General features: G+C 48.9%; 1 protein-coding gene across 1 annotated transcript in view; it reads left to right on the top strand.

Moving 5' to 3' along the window:
* The first annotated feature begins 1,632 nt into the window (after nt 1-1,632).
* SH3GL1 (SH3 domain containing GRB2 like 1, endophilin A2) overlaps nt 1,633-17,156 on the top strand; it is a 36,707-nt gene continuing 21,183 nt past the window's right edge. Inside the window, exon 1 of the mRNA XM_037042594.1 lies at nt 1,633-1,906. Coding sequence (XP_036898489.1) covers nt 1,862-1,906 — 45 coding nt within the window. The 5' untranslated portion in view covers nt 1,633-1,861. The remainder of the gene's footprint in view (nt 1,907-17,156) is intronic.

Raw genomic sequence — 17,156 nt, 5'->3', positions numbered from 1 at the left:
GACAAAACTTTTTACGTAGGGCACTGGTGACATCCTGAAACTGCAATTTAGATGAAGACTTAAGTTTTAAATTTACCCTAATTGGACATCGACTGAATATAGCAACAGCAATTAAGATTACAAATTACTTTTCATATGAACAAATAATAAAATCTGGGCAGCGCTTTAAAGAATTTGATATGCTGTAAATATATTCAGAGGGAATGAATGAAATACATGTTTCTGATTTAATCATGAGGATTTTTGCACACGCTGTTTCCTCTCCTAGAAAACACTTTTCCTGGCTAATTTCTACCTAACTTTCAGATCTTAGATTGACAACTTTTCTCCCTTACCCCAAACAAGTGCCTACAACTCTTTTTCTTTCTTTCTTTCTTTCTTTCTTCCTTCCTTCCTTCCTTCCTTCCTTCCTTCCCTCCCTCCCTTTCTTTTCTTTCATCCTTCCCGTCCTTCTCTTTCTTTCTTTCTTTCTTTCTTTCTTTCTTTCTTTCTTTCTTTCTTTCTTTTTCTTTCTTTCTTTCTTTCTTTCTTTCTTTCTTTCTTTCTTTCTCTTTTATTTTGTAAGCAGTCACAGGTTATGTTTGTTTATATGTCATTTTATTAATGAATTAATTTCTGTTTTTGTCATTACCTCCATGAGGGCAGGAATCATTTACCACTGTATCCGCGGGACTTATCAACGACTGTCACATTAGTAGGTACTCAATAAGTGTTTTCGTGAATATTCCAAGTAGATTCCTTTGCTAAGCATGAACGATGGAGGAAAAGATTAGGGAAGAATGTGGAAGAGAGGAAAAACATTAGCAAAGGCCCATAGGCAGCAGGGATTATGGAAGAAGAAGAGAGCCCCCGAAATCAGAGGATTGAGGGGGCCAAATTATGCAAGTTTTGTAGGCCATATTAGGAAGTTCGGAATGTATTCTGAGGGTAGTGGGTGGACTTCAAACAGGGAACTTTGAAATGAGTCGTGTTACAGAAGCATCTTTCTGGCTTCCTGATGGGAGATAAATTGGAAAGAAGAACCCGAATGTGGGCACACCAAAAAGGAAGCTGGTGGAATCAAAGGTTTGGTCAGAGCAGAGGACAGTGGGGATAGTGGAAAGGAGGTAGAAGTGGAACCCTGATGCCTGATTTAGGCAACTGAATGAATGACCACGGGGCAGGGCTCGGAGTGGGAATGGGAGGGACTAAACGTGAGGTGGAAATCGGTATAGTTGAAACCCAGTCTACAACTCCTCCAGAATTTAAGCACCTTTCTTTCTTTTTTTTAGATTTTATTTATTTATCTTTAGAAGGGAAGGAGAGAGGGAGAGAAACATCAGTGTATGGTTGCCCCTAGTGTGTCCCCTGCTGGGAACTGGCCTGCAACCCAGGCATATCCCCTGACTGGGAATCGAACTGCGGTTCTCTGGTTTGCAGGCCTGTGTTCAATCCACTGAGCTACGCCAGCCAGGGCTAAGCGCCTTTCTTATGACGTTAGAGCCACCTCCAGTTCTCCAGGGGTCGCTGTAGCCGCCATGGCCGCTCTAGACTCCTTCCCAGACACTACCTAGCAGAAGCGGCCTTCCCTGGCCCGCAGCAGAAGTGCGCTTGCGCTCTCCGGCCGGCAGGGTGCGCGCGCGTGCTCAGACGGGGCGGTCGCCGGAAGTGTGAGGTTGCCATGTAATATCCTGGCCGCGCGGGCGCGAGAGGGGCTAAGGCTGCGCCCGGACGGGCGCGGAGCTGGCGAGAGGGCTGCGGAGGCTGCGCCGACGGGGCCAGTTGAGGCGCTCGGGGGCTCGGCAGCGCCTGGGAGCCTGTCGCTTGCGCTGCACCTCCGGTTCGCTGGGTTCGGACGGGAGGTCCCACAGCGAAAGGCAGAATGTCGGTGGCGGGGCTGAAGAAGCAGTTCTACAAGGCGAGCCAGGTGAGGAGAAGGCGAGCCCTCTGGTCGGGGCTTCCTGGAGTGAGGAGCCAGGTTAGGCTGGGCTCTGGTTCGGGAGGAGGGCCGTGGGTACCGAGGGGGCGATGTTGTCACGCGGTCTTCGCAGGGTGGGGAGAGCCCAGGAAGGCCGGGGGCTTCCTGCGAGGTGCCCCAGGCCCTGATCACCATGTGGGCTCCAGTCTCCTCGAGAAGGGTGGATAGACCCTTGGGTGGGGCAGAGAGACCCCCAGAGGTTGACCTGGGATGTGGATCCCCTCCCCCCTCTAAAAAGGCTGGAAAGGCGGAAAGACTAGGGGAAGAAACAGTATTCTTGCCAGATGGCCCAGGGGGAGGAAAAATAACAATAAAGACTCTTTGGAAGGACACGGTACAAAGTTGGAAAGGTAGAGTGAAAAGTCAGTTTCTCACTTGTGCCTCAGGCATTCAGACCATCTCCCCAGAGACTAGGACTGTCACAGATGACTATGTCTCTTTTCAAAGATATGTGTAGTGTCTTTCATCTAAAAGCACACACAAGCCATGTAATACGTATGCTAATACGTAGCATAGTCTACGTAATCCTGTGTACTTTTTTTGGTTAAATCTGTCGGAATTCTCCACCTCGGGTTACATACTGTTGGGAGGGAGTGTTCTGGGCGCTGTGGGGTGTTGAGCAACACTCTGGCCTCCACTCCCTCAACGCCAGGAGCACCCCCAGTCGTGACAACCATCAGTGTCTCCAGGTGCTGCCCAATGTTCCTGGCAAAACCTTCTCTTTCCCCCCTCCCCCTGAATTACTGCACTACAACATACCCCTGGAGCTTCTTGGATATTTTTCGTAGGTTCCTGGTATTCATTCCATGAAGTGTACCAAAATTAATTTCCAGTCCTCTGGTTGATGGATGTTTAGGTTGTTCCCAGTAGTCTTCTGCTACAGTGAATATCTTTGCTCACAGTGGGTATTGGATTTGTAGGATAAATTCCCAGAAGTGGAATGCTGAATCCAAAAATATCTGTGTTTTACATGACACAGATTGTATAGATGTTTTTGAAAGTCTGGGGTAAGAAGCCCAAGAGTCCTTGAACCCTATTGGTCCCCGAGTCCCAGGTTAGGAATCTCAGGAGTGGAGTTGTGTGGGTACATTCCATGGAGGAATGAGTGATAATCTTAGGAATTGTTGGGGCCACGCTGGCAAACTGGGCTATAATCCCGATTTGAAGATGTCCATTGGGTGGGAAGGGAGATGAATCTCCAGGAACATATAGCTGATATCTTTTATCCCTTAAATGGAAAAGTCACAACCCTAGTGGTTGTCTAGGACTAAAGACATTTGGAGTTGTCTGTAGACCTCACGTGATGGCTAAGTCCTAGAGGAAGAGAGACAATCTAGAAGGATTCTAGGGTTGTTGCTGAGAGTGCAGCCTTTTGCCCTAACAGGATGGAATTACATGACCTGGCCCTAGGCTAGACCCTGCTCAAGTGGGCATCGGACCTCCATGTGCTTGGCTAGAGCACCTGGGAAAGCTGCTCACTGTCTGGGGCCCTGATGTACTTGTTCCTGCAGGACTGACGTGTCCATAGGTCTTGGAAGGATTCCAGAACTACTTTGTTCCCCCACGTAGACAAGTCTCTCTGGAAGCCCTCTCTTCCCTGTCCCCAGCTGCCGGGGCCCATGCTGGTGGCACATTCCATCCCTAACTAACTGGGCCTCTCAGGCCAGCCACCAGAGCTTTTCCTCTCAGGGGACGGCCTGCACTAGACCTATGTGAGAAGCCCTTTGAAACCTGGAAAGCAATTTATTATTGGAGGCCCAGCCCCAAAGAATTGCTACAGTGGCCACATCCTAATCTGAGAGTAGTCATCTTGGCAACCTGATCAGTTCCATGTTGAGTTATGCTCTCAAGAGTCACCGTGGCTGTGTCCCCTTCTTTTCGGGCAGTGGTTTCCACAGTCCTCTAGCATTTCCATTGTTCATCTGGCCGTGTCTATCTCTGTGTGAGTCTTTTTCTTGCTCTTAGGAACACCCCTTTTCATTCTCTTCTTTGCCCTCAGAATAGGGTTGCTTGTTGAAGAGTAATATCTTTTGTTATTGAATTATCAGTGTGAACAGGCAATGTGCTTTAAACCAGGTGATCTCAACTGGCCTAAGGGTAAATATATCACCCTTTTTAGACAAAAAGGTTTGAGGACATTTATCTTCCTGTAGAACAGTGCTTTTTAACCAGGGTCACTTCTGCCCTTCAGGGAACATCAGGAAACATTTTAATTGTCACAACTTGGATTGCTAATGATGTCTAATGGGCAGAGGCCAGAGATGCTACTCAGCATGCTACAATATGCTGGGTAGCCACCAGGACCAAGAGTTCCCTGGCCCCAGATGTGCTGCAGTGGTGGCAAAGTTAAGAAACCTTGCTTGAAGTTCAAGAAAAGTGAGGACAATTATACCAGAAAAATCCCATTTGGGCCATTCTTGTGGTAGCCTTCTACTTTTCCCAGGTTTTTTTGTTGTTGTTGTTGTTTGTTTGTTTGTTTTAAGGTTTTATTTATTTACTTTAAGAGAGAGGAGAAGGGAGGGAGAAAGAGGAATAGAAACATCAGTGTGCAGGTGATACATCGATCAGTCACTTCTTGCATGCCCCCAACTGGGGACCATGCCCACAGCCCAGGCATGTGCCCTGACTAGGAATCGAACTAGCAACCTTTCCTTCACAGGCTGGTGCTCAACCCATTGACCAGGGCTTTTTTCCAGTTTTTAAAACACAATAACCAGCCCTGGCTGGTGTAGCTCAGTGGATTTAGCTCTGGCCTGCAAACCAAAGGGTCACCAGTTTGATTCCCAGTCAGGGCACATGCCTGGGCTGTGGGCCGTGTCCCCAGTGGGGGGCACATGAAGAGCAACCACACACTGATGTTTCGCTCCCTCTCTTTCTCCTTCCCTTCCACTCTCTAAAAATAAATAAATAAAACCTTAAAAAAATAAAACACAATAACCATGTATACACAGATGGACATGTACATAAAACTCAGCATCCAGTTCCCAGATCTTTGGAACCCTAGAGTATCTTTTGGCATCTGGTATCAGCCAAGAGTAACTAACCCTGCTCTCTTCCATCTCCTCCCATGCACCGTTCTGGGGACATTTGCAGTGTTTGAGATGGGTTTTCATTGTCACTCCTTGGGGAGAGAGTGCTACTGGCCTTGAGTGGGTGGAGGTCAGGGATGGTTGCTAAATACCCTGCAATGTACAGGACAGCCCTCCCCACAATAGAAAATTATCTGGCCCCAAATGTCAGTAGCACCCAGGTTGAGAAATCCTGCTTTGACACAGGTTCCTTTATTTTTCAAGAAAGAGAGAAATAATCAATTTGTTGTTCCACTTACTTATGCATTTGTTGGTTGATTTTGTTGGTATGTGCCCTGACCTCAGTGTATCCAGATGACACTCTAACCCACTGAACTACCTGACCAGGGCTTGAAACAGGTTTTTGTTTTTGTTTTTTTAGGAGAGAGGGGAAGGGAGGAAGAAAGAAAGGGAGAGCAGCATCAGTGTGCAGGAAATACATCAGTTGGTTGCATCTCATACACCCCCAACTGGGGACCTGGCCCCCAACCCAGGCATGTGCCCTGACAAGGAATCGAACGAGACACAGTTTCTTCACAGGCTGGTGCTCAACCCACTGAGCCACATCAGTCAGGGTTTGAAACAGGGTCTTGATTTCAAAGATTTGTAACAGTGTCGTTTCTAAATTGAGAAAGAGGAGCCAGGAGGATGTGTCAGAGAGAGCTAGGGTGGGCACCAGGAATAGAGATACTTGGTTTCTAGCAGGTGAGGCTGAGATGTTAATTAAAAATTTGTAACTTCACCCTTGGCTTGGTGTGGCTCAGTGGATTGGGGGAGGGCCTACAGACCAATGGTAGCCATTTTGGTTCCCAGTCAGGGCACATGCCTGGGTTGCTGGCTGGGTACCCCATGGGGGGTGTGGCAACCACGATGTTTCTCTCCCTTTGTCCTTTCCTTCTACTCTGTCTGGAAATAAATCAATAAAATCTTTTTTAAAAAATTTAATTTCATTGATGATACTTACTAGTATCATCAAACCAGTTACCAGTATAGGCATAGCAGTGTTATTGCGCTGTCACAGGCATTGTGTTTTTTAGAAATTGAAGACAAGTCTGTTCTCCCCACCCCACCCCCAAGCAAAAACATTACAACTTGTCATTATGGTTCTAGGTTCATTGTGGTGGTCTGGAACTGAACTTGCATCATTCCAAGGTCCGCCTGTATCTGGCAATATGTTGGCAAATTCCACGCCATTACATCTCAGGTGAAAACTTTCAGATCTTGCATAAAATCAGTTTGGGCTTGAATGAGAGGTTTGTGAGCTTTTACTTCTTAGTATGAACTGTTCACTGCCTGGGTTTTGATGCCTGGGCTGAGGAAAGTTAAAGAATCTATAGTGGAAAGTAGTGAAAGAAATGGCGGTTGTCTTGAGCTATCATTTTGATCCCTCTGGCTCCCCTGTGTGACACCCACTCCCTCAGTAGCTGTCTGGTACTTAGGCAAGGCTGGAATTGGGGGAGGTGCTTTTATATGCATGTTCCTGGGGAACTAAGGAGGTAAAGGAACCTTACTGGTGAGAACCAGACTTGAAAGTTCACTTCTCATTGTCATGTGTTTTTAATTTCCAGACCTAAACTGCTAACTGGTTTTCTGATAACTCTTGTGACTCAAGTCTCCACTCTTGCGGAGATTTGAGAGTATAACTAGGGATAGAGCTGGCAGCTGGCTGGAATGCTGGCCTGACCTTTTTTTTTTTTTTTTTTTTTTCCTTGAAGAGGGAGAGAGTTTGGACTGGAAGATTGGTCCCGTCTGAGCTAGGAGAAAAGTTCACGACCACCATATCCTGTAGCCTTCCCACCCTGTTTGTGCCATTTTTGCCTTGGAGGAAACATCAAACTTCCTGTGATCGGGTAGAGGGAGGGTTGGAGGACCTGGAACCCCAAACTATTAGGGTGTTCCTGGGTGATGTGGCTAGTGTTTGTAATGTCCGCAGATACCATCTGCACTTTTCTATTTTTTAAACCTTTGTTTGTGGAATCATGCTTTCGATTTCCTAGCAAAGTGCTTGGCCTGTAAGTAATGGACATGGAATGATCTTAAGATAGAAGAATCTGGAAGTTGTAACCCCTTCACTTCAGCATGAATACAAGTGTGGAACCTGCTTGCTGCAAATGACATGTGACAGACAAGGTCTAGAGAGCGGGGTCCTCATGCTTGGCTGCTGCAGCCCAACTCCGGAAGACCACCTTTCCCAGGGCAGCAGGTGTGGGAAGGGCTTTGGCTGTTGGGATGTCCATGTGTGATTGGAACTGGGTTAATTCTGCTCTTACAGGAAGCCACCCTGCTGACTTGACCTGTAAGAAAACCCTTGAATTAGCCTGTCCCTGTGGGACCTTGGGTGGAGATGTTCTCATCTGGCTACATCAGTGGACGTGCTGGGCCACTTCCCCCACTGCCTGGGTGGAGTAACCAGCCTGTGTTTTAGCTACAGGAGAGGTTTGAGGCTGTTTTCCCCTAAAGGATCTGGGGAGGGTGATAGTGAGGGCTCTTTAAACCGTGTCCCCCACCCCACAACCCCCACTTTGCAGGTCTGTCTGCAAAAGCAGGTTAACTTGACCTCCTTCGCAGGACCCGCTGTTCACAATCGGGTACTCGGTCACCATGCAGCATCCTGTGCATTCTCGTTATTGACAGGCCGGGACTAAGGGATCACCACATTCTGATTTCCTCACTGCGACTGCTGAGTAGGAGGCCAAAAGTTCACCTCTGACTCACAATACTACGTATTAAAGACCAGTTCAAAAGATTAAAGACAAAAAACAAAAGACAGTTCAAGTGCAGTGGAATGTAATCGCCCTGCTTATCTGGGTGTGTTTTAAGGCAAAACCGTAGTTATAGTCCATGGGCCACTTAATAACAGCCCATGAGGTTAGGGGTTTCACAGTCTCTCCATGTTCAGTTTCAGAAACTGGGGGCTGTCACATTTTTGAGACCCCAGAATTATCGAAGACTTAGCAATGAGCCAAGAAAGTCCTGCTCTTCACCCCCCCTCCCCCACATCTATCTACCCGGCCTTCCCTTCACGAAACCAGTATCTGAGCACTTAGTGCAGTTTGGAGACTGAGCTCATCCATCTGCACGGCTATCCGTGTGTGCGTCTGTTTGCTTTTTTCCCTCAGAGAAGGAACTTGCAGGTTGTGATCAGTCCTGCCATTTGCCTCTGGCATGAGTGTCTCTGGCCTTAGGTTCAAGGGCATAGGCCAGTTAGCTCTGTCCTGTCCCGTATCTCAGCGGTTCTTCTTTCCTGAGCTGCCAGTATTTGGGAATTAATCCAATCTAAGAAACTTGGTTTTTAATTTAGGTCATGCAGCCAACTTCCTCTTTAGGATTTCAGAGGCAACTGCGCGTTTTGGCACTGTGGTGGGAGGCTGGGTGGGGGAGTGGCGGGGAGGAAAGTCAGGTTGTTTCTGTTTCTGAGTTCCAAGGTGGGGTGAGGTTTCTAAGCTTTAGAGGGAGGGTTTGATGCTGAAACTTTCAAGCCCCAGGCCTTTTTGTCCCAGGGGTCTAGTCCATTGAGGCGATTCTACCCCTGTAATCAAGCCCTAATGGCTTTTTAATGTGCCTGGTGAAGTGTTAGGGGCGGTCTGTTGGTTCTTTTTCAGGGCTGTCCCTGGAAAGCTGGATGGAAGAATGTGTCAGTATGTGGCAGCAGCTGGCTTCCCTCTTCTCTGTCACCTCCCCTTCTTCCTTCCCTCCCTCCCTCTTTTTCTCTCCCCACCCCTCTCCCTCCTTGGCCTTTCACAGGGCTGGATTTGGCAGCCACTTCCCAGAAGGCAGCTTCATCTTCCTTTTTCCGCTCTGCTCCTAGAAAAACCTGCTGACTGGGCTCCGAGAGTGGGGTCAAGTGGAGACTCCCAGCCACAGCAGGAAAATAGCTGTGCCATTTCCTCCGAATAGTGCAATTTCCTCTGGAGGACCTGACTCAGCATCCGTCCCCTGCCTGCTGTGGAAAGGGCTGCTGCCTGGCTGCTGGGATTTTCACACCTGGGCATAAACGCCTCTGGTGGGCATCATGCCCAGTGTATGAGACAGCCAGCCTGGCTCAGCAGCGGCCATGGTCTCGGCAGTGTTCACTGTCACAGGAGAAGCTGTCACAGCTCAACAATGTAAGATGCCATCCCTGTGCCGAGCAGCTCTGCTTGCCCTTGGCCTGGTGAACGTGAGTTCATCCTCCATGTGTCCAGCCTTTCCCATGGCATCTTCCAGGACCTCTGATCCCTCGGATCCCCCATCTCCCAGTTTCACGGACTCCTGTGTAGCAGCTTCTCAGTAGAGGATCGAGGTTGATTTGAGTGGCTACTCTGTTGTCTTTGTCGCTGGATTGTAAGCTCTTTGCAGGCAGGGAATGTGTTTTCTGCTCACTGCTCTATGCCCAGGGTTGAGCCTGGCCCTGCCTGGCGCAGGAACTCAGTAACTGGAGAGACGTCTGCCCCACACGCGATGCTGTAGCGTGGGTTGGGAGGGTGCAGAAGTGGGAGCAGTCGAGTCAGTGGGCCTGGGGAGAGCAGAGTGCTGGGATGCGTGGTGAGAAGGATGTCCCCACCCGACCTGGTTGCAGTTTGAGCTTCAACCTGACATTCAGAACCTTCCAGCGCCCTCTCCCTGGTCCTGGCTTCAATTCTCACCTGTCCCATTCAAGGGCCACAGTCCAGTCCTAATAGTCTGCTCAGGCGCTGCCCAGCTGCCTGTACCTTCCCCCTCCTTCTTTTGAAGGCAGTGCTCCTCTTGCCTTTCCCAGCCCACTCGGGTCTCTCTGTTCACTTCCTGGTTGCCCTTTAAAGCCCTCCGTGCATCTTCCTTTATCCTTGCTGTCTCCCTGCCCAGCACTTCTCCACCCTACGAGTGTCTTGGTTTGGTGGTCCCCCATTCACACACCAAGTACATTCTGGCATCAAGTGCACTCTTCTTCTGGTCAGAGGCCAGCTCCTGAATGAGCAGGGCTGTCTAGGGGTTTGTCACAAACCCCAGTCCCCTGGGTTATGGCTTGCTGACTGTGTCATCAGAAATGGTGGGCTCCATGCACTCTGGCTGGCGTGGCTCAGTGGATTGGGCTCTGACCTGCAAACCAAAAGGTTGCCAGTTTGATTCCCAATCAGGGCATATGCCTGTAGTCCAGGTCCCCGTTTGGGGGCATGCAAGAGGCACCCAATCGATGTTTCTCTCCCTCTCTTTCTCCTTCCCTCCCCTTTCTCTAAAAATAAATAAAATCTTAAGTGAATGAATGAATGTTGGGCTCCTTCTTAGCATGGGAGTTTCCGGCAGTGTTCCTGCTGGTACCGGCCCCCTCCTGGCCCTGGCAGAACCCCAGGGAAGTGGGGTGGCTGGTGAGGCCCCTGAGGCCTTGGGGGGCTCCGTTGGGAAAAGGTCCAACTAGTTTAAAAAATAAGAAATCGAAGCTCAGAGGTTTTTCCTTTGGCTTAGGATCTGCCTGCCTCCAGGGGCTGCGGTTGAGAGGGACCTGCGTCTTAGGCAGTCTCTATTACCCGGACCCTGAGACCAAACCCAGACTTACTCGGGGGTGCCCGGCCTGCTGAGAGATGGAGTCTGCTGGCCTCTCCCTTCTGCAAGACTACTCCCTGGCCTCCAGAAGCCTGTCCCCCCAGCCCACTGAGCTTCCTGGACTTAGCCTTGGTTATGTTTGCCAGCCCTGGCTTCCACACCTGCCTGCTGTTTCCCCTTACCTCTGTTCATTCCCTTCGCTCCCACCTTCCCTGCTTGTCCCAGTTGGCAGTCTGTGTTGCCTTTTCACTCTTTCTCCTCCCTCCCTTCTCACCTGCCCAGCACACACCACTCCTCCTGCATCTTGTCCTCCAGATCTCCATCTCCAGTCACTCCCAGCTACACCCTAAACCCGTGATCATGCCATCGGTACCCAAAATGCAAAACACTCCTAGGCTCAGGGCACCAGAAGCTAGCCTCCTTCCACCCTTCCCTGTCTGCACCCTGACTCCACACAAGGACCCCCACTCACTGCCACCTTCTCCGCATCTTTCCCCTTCTATATTGACTCAGTTTTTAAGTGTATTTTAAAGGGATCTTGATGTTATTCCTCTGTAACATTACAGTAACCGAACCATCAAATACAATTGAAACAGCAGGGTACTCAATTTTACTGGATACCTTGCCTCCGGGCCTGGGGTCTGTTCCCTCTTGTTAAAGTTGTTGAAACTGCCTGGCTGGTGTAGCTCAGTGGATTGAGCGCGGGCCTGCGAACCAGAGGATCGCGGTTCAATTCCCAGTCAGGGCACATGCCTGGGTTGCAGGCGGGTTCCCTGCAGGCCAACTCCCAGCAGGGGACGCACAAAAGGCAACCATACATTGATGTCTCTCTCCCTCTCTCCTTCCCCTCTAGAGATAAATAAAATAAACAAACAAATAAATAAAATCTTAAAAAAAAATTTTAAAAAAGTTGTTGAAACTGGAACACGAAGTTTTGAAGGAGCTTTGGAGAATGTGATTCCCTGTAAACAACATTACCTTCCTTTTTCTTTTTCAGAATAATCCAAATGCAATCCCATTGTTGCCATGGTAATTAAGTTAGGAGTTCGAGTTCTGTTGCTGTAGATCTGTCTGCGTGCGCACTTATGTTCCAGAAGAGCCATCCTTTTCTGACACCTACAGTCATTCATATAATTGATCTTTATCTTCCTTTTTTACTTGGTTATTGAGTTTATTGGGGTGCCATCAATTAATAAAATTATTTAGGTTTCAGGTGTACAACTCTATAATACATCATCTATGTACCTTTTTTAATAGAATTTTTAGTTTTTTGAAGATTTTATTTATTTATTTTTAGAGAGAGGGGAAGGGAAGGAAAAAGGGAGAGAAACACCAGTGTGTGGTTGCCCCTCACATGCCCTTCACTGGGGACCTGGCCTGCAACCCAGGCATGTGCCCTGACCCGGAATCGAACCGGCGACCCTTTGGTTCGCAGGCCAGCACTCAGTCCACTGAGCCACAGCATCCAGGGGTTTTTTACCTTTCTTCTCGTGGCACCCACAGCCATTCCTCTGGTAGTCTTCATGGAGAACCAGGAAATCCTACAGATTTGAATTAAGGCTCTGAAGAGAGAGCGTGGGATTAGGGTGGATTCCCAAGTGGCTGGGAAGAGGCATGATGGTGAGTGGCACAGTTCAGCTGACATTCTTAGTCCCCAGAGGCCGCTGTGGCTGATAATTCAAATACCTTTTACCATTACCCCTCAGTTTAGCCTTGTTCTGTAAAGTGGAACAGTCGATCAGTGATTTTTTTCTGCTGTTGTTTGGGGCCTTGGTCCCAGGAGTGAGAGGAGATTTGTGTCCTTAGGAAGTCCCTTGGGAAGAAACCTGGGAGCTTCCTGCCCCCTTTCACCCCAAAGGCCCCTCATTGTCCCCTGCCACTCACCTCCCCAGGATGATGCCCTTGGCAGCCATGGGCAGGTGGGGAGGTGTCTGTCACCCTGACAGCCCCAGCTCCTCAGAGCCCCGTTATGTGAAAACAGGCAGGTGAGCAGCCCTGGCCTCAGGCCAGCCTTTGTGGTTCAGAAGAGGCACTGAGCGAGTGAGGACAAGACTTTTCCATCCTTTATCCCACCCTGCCTGGCTTCGCATTGTTCCCTGCCTCCGCAGACATGGGCACTCCTTGCTATGCGTTAGTCTCTCACTTCTCATGCCCATAGGGTCAGTGTTTCACCCTTGAGGAGTCTCGAGTTGCTGCAGCCCCTCACTGCTTGCACACTGGGTGTGTGGGCAGGGTCCCTACATGTATGTATGTGATGCCCCCACAGAGACTGGCTTTGAGGTCCAGTACATTGAAACAGAGTCCATCTTTCTCTCCCCACTCTGATATGTTCACCTCACAGCGGGGAAGTCTCATGCGCTTCTGTCTGGGAGGTTCCTAATCAATTCCTTTCTTCCCAGGGGACTCAAGGGCAGGAGAGTGTTGTTTCCAAGCCCCAGATCTCACGGCAGGCTCCCCCCACTTTGTCCCAGAGCACCCTGCGCTCAGCACAGGGTGGGCAGAAGGCACTAGTGGGCCCTTTTGTTTAACAGAGTGCCTCCACCAGTGGGTCTGGGAGACCATGTTCATTCAGGAGAGTGGCGACGAGGAGGACCTTCCGCCCGGCCTGAGTCCAGATGTCCTCCCAGCAGAGCCTGCAGGAGAGGAGGTGCACTCCCCAGAGGAGGTCCACTCAGCTGGTTCACGGTGCGTTGGCAGGCCCTCCAGCCAGTCAGCAGCAATAAGGGGCATATCCCTTTCTGGGCACCTTAAATTTGCATTATGAAATGTCTTAGGTGCAGAAAGAGATACAGAGAGTGATCAGCTGTAGCCAAGCGCCCAGCAGCGTTTGAACAGTGATACAGTCAGACTGCTTCATCTCTTCGCTGCGTGTGGAATTACCGCTAAAAAATGCACAATATTGTTTTACAAGTTTATGCGTCACAGAAAATGGTACCACATGGTTGTTTTTTGTATATAATCTGCTTTCTTTGCTCAGTACTGTTTGTGCGTCGTTCACATTGATGCCTGTGACTCTAGTTTATTTCCACAGGCATCTGGCTCCCGTGGTGCTTTCATCCATCTTCCTGCCAGGGGCATTTAGGGTCTTTCCAAGTTTTTGCTCTTCAAACAGTGTGGCAGTGAGCAATCTTGTAGGTATTCTTTAAGCACCTGAGAGTTTTCTTTTGAGTCAAACTGTGTTTAATATAACCGTATAGGTTTTCAGTGGTACCAGCCTGGAAAAAAACAACTGTTCAGCTTGCATGGACTCAGAGCTGACAGGGGTCATGCGTTTGAGCCCTCTTAGAGGATGATATTTCACCTGCACTCCGCTGGGCTGCATGTGCCCAGGGGCCCTGGCCAGGAAGTGGCGTGTGTGGGTGCGGTGTGAGTTCAATGTGATTGGAGGGAGCACCGACTGTAGGTCAACCCAGGAAAGCCGCAGCCGTGGCCAGCACCCAGAACCCTCTTTCTGCCCCACGCCCTCCTCATGGAATTCATTTCTTCACCAGCCCGTCAGCTCCTCTGGAACCTGTGTTTTCTGTTTTGGTCTCGGCAGTGAGACTGAGCTCGTAGATCGCAGCACCCAGGCATCTTCTCAGACAGGGGTATACAATTGCTTCTCGTTGTTTGTAGATTCTGTATTTGCTTTTTCATCTACTTGTTGAAAGTGCCACAAAGTCAATACTGTGGCATTTTCACAGACACGTGCAGATCAGGAGAAAAAGTTTCCTAACAAGCTCTGCCTTCTTGTTTCAGCTCTTGTATTGTAAACCAGTCCTGTTCATTTAGTGGTGCGTTTTTGTACTTCTGTGCTTTTTGTGGGTTTTTTCACAGTTTAAATTGACCCCTAGCGTAGAACTGAAGTGCTTTCTAGGGTTTCTACGTACAAGAAGGCTGTGCTTTTCCTTGCAGGGAAGATACATGTATTAGAGAAACTTTACTCAGGCATGAGTTACAGTGCCATTGGCTGAGTTCAGTGTTAATGCAGCAACAATGTATATTATTAAATAGAGTATCTCTGAATAGGAATACACAGAACACACAAGGTCATATAACTTAGCCCAGTAATCCCCCCAGAGCAGTCGTTCAGTGTTTGTGGTGACTTCACAGAACAGAACCACTATGAATAACAGAGTCACTGTGGTTCCTGTGGCAGGTGGAAGACCACACCCCCTTCCCTGCCAAGGTGTCCCTGTCCTACTCTGTGGGACCTGTGGATGCGTTCCCTTATTTAGCATAAGGGACTTGGCCTATGGGGTTAGGAGTGTGGACCGGAGATGGAGAGAGCACTCCGGACCTAATCATAGGGGCCCTCAAGTTCAACCCTTATCTTGCTATGGTCAGAGGGAGATGTGACTGGAAGAGAGAAGTGGAGGGAAGTCAGCACAAAGCCTTCGCTGGCTTTGAAGAAAGAGGAAAGGGCCATCAGACAAGGAATGCGGGTGGCCTCTGGAAGCCAGAAAAAGCGTGGGGATCCCTAGAAGCTCCAGTAATGGCCCTGGCTGGCATGGCTGAGTGGCTTGAGTGCCAGCCTGCAACCTAAAAGGTTGCTGCTGGTTGGGTTCCCAGTCAGGGCACTTGCCTGGATTGGGGGCTGGGCCCCGGCTGGAGGCGTTGGAGAGGCAGCTGATCGGTGCTCACTCCTCGGTGTTTCTCTCCCTCTCTTCCCCTCTCTCTGAAAGTAAGTAAATAAAATCTTTAAAAAAAAGAAAAGGAGGGACTTCCGCCAAGATGGAGGCGTAGGTGGAAACACTGTGCCTTCTCCCACAACCAAGTTTGAATACAACAAAGGTTTAGTAAACAAAGACGAAGCCAAAGAACAGAAAATTGAACTATACGGAAGTCCAACAACAACGAACCTTTCTACTGGATGGGTAAGAGGGGCGGAGCCAGTAATGGAGCAGGGTCGGGCAGGAAAGATCCCCCTACCCCAGGTGCCCAGGCATCCGGGGTAGCGTGGGGCAGACCCAGTGAGGGCTGGAGACGGTGGGAGTGAGAAGTGAGACGGACCAAGCAGCCCCCAGCAACAAACCCAGCTGTGGCTGACAATGGTCGCACATTCGCGAGCAGTGGGATGAATCACAAGGCCCATTCACCGCATCCAGAGGGACGAATCGCATGGCCTGCGGTTGCAGCGGGAGGGAGCAAAGGGTGCCCGCCATTGCTTTCCTTTGGCCCCACCCCCACATAACAGCGTCACAACCCAGCAACTGGGTCACCTGGCCCTGGTGAACACCTAGGGCTCTGCTCCTCATACGTAACAGGCATGAACAGTCCAAAATATGGCTCAAGAAGAACTCAAAGCCCCAGAGCCAGTAACTCTAAATGACCAGGAAATAGCTAACCTCTCAGATGCACAGTTCAAGACACTGGTAATCAGGATGCTCACAGAACTGGTTGATTTTAGCCACAAATTAGAGGAACATATGAAGGCTAAACTAATTGAAATGAAGGGAAATGCATGGGAAACCAATAGTGATGGAAAGGAAATAGGGACTCAAATCAAGGGGGTAGACCAGAAGGAAGAAAGAAATGCCCAAACAGGAAAACGTGAAGTTACAAGAATTCAAAAAAATGAGGAGAGGATTAGAAACCTCCAGGACACCTTTAAACGTTGCAACATCCAAATTATAGGGGTACCAGAAGGGGAAAAGAAACAGCCACGAGTGGAAAATTTATTTGAACAAATAATAAAGGAGAACTTCCCCAATCTGGCAAAGGAAATAGACTTCCAGGAAATCCAGGAAGCTCAGAGAGTCCCAAAGAAGTTGGACCCAAGAAGGAACACACCAGGGCACATCAGAATTACATTAGCCAAGATTAAAATGAAGGAGAGAATTCTAGAAGCAGCAAGAGATGAGGGGACAGTTACCTGCAAAGGAGTTCCTATCAGACTGTCAGCAGATTTCTCAAAAGAGACCTTACAGGCAAGAAGGAGCTGTAAGGAAGTATTCCAAGTCATGAAATCCAAAGACCTACATCCAAGACTGCTCTATCCAGCAAAGCTTTCATTTAGAATGGAAGGGCAGATAAAGTGCTTCTCAGATAAGGTCAAATTCAAGGAGTTCCTCATCACCAAGCCCTTATTATATGAAATGTTAAAGGGACTTATCTAAGAAAAAGAAGATAAAAAATAGGAACAGTGAAAGGACAGCAAACTCACAGTTACTAACAACCACACTTAAAACAAAAGCAAACCAAGAGGACAGCTAGATCAGGAGTGGAACCATAGAAATGAAGAACACATGGAGGGTTAGCAACAGGGGAGTGGGAGGAGGAGAAGAGGGGAGAAGATACAGAAAATAAGTAGCATAGACAGTAGGTAAAAATTAGATAGGGGGAGGGCAAGAATAGTAGGGGAAATATAGAATCTAAAGAACGTGAGACACGTGGACATAAACTGAAGGGGGAGGGTGGGGGAGGGGTGTGCAGGGTGGAGGGGAATGAAGGGGGAAATAGAACAACTGTAATGGTATAATCAGTAAAATATATTTTTTAAAAAGAGATTGCACAGAGGTTCGTGCGATAAAGATTGATTAAACTGCACATTTATGACTCAAAAAAAAAAAAAGAAAAGAAAAGCCCAGAAGTGAACATAGCCCAGCCACACCCTGTGTTAGCTGGTGAGACCCACGTCAGACTTCTGGCCT

Source organism: Sturnira hondurensis, unplaced genomic scaffold, assembly GCF_014824575.4.
Source record: "Sturnira hondurensis isolate 20B ecotype Veracruz unplaced genomic scaffold, ASM1482457v3 Scaffold0003693, whole genome shotgun sequence".
NCBI lineage: Eukaryota > Metazoa > Chordata > Mammalia > Chiroptera > Phyllostomidae > Sturnira > Sturnira hondurensis.
This window is presented reverse-complemented; position numbering and strand designations above follow the sequence as displayed.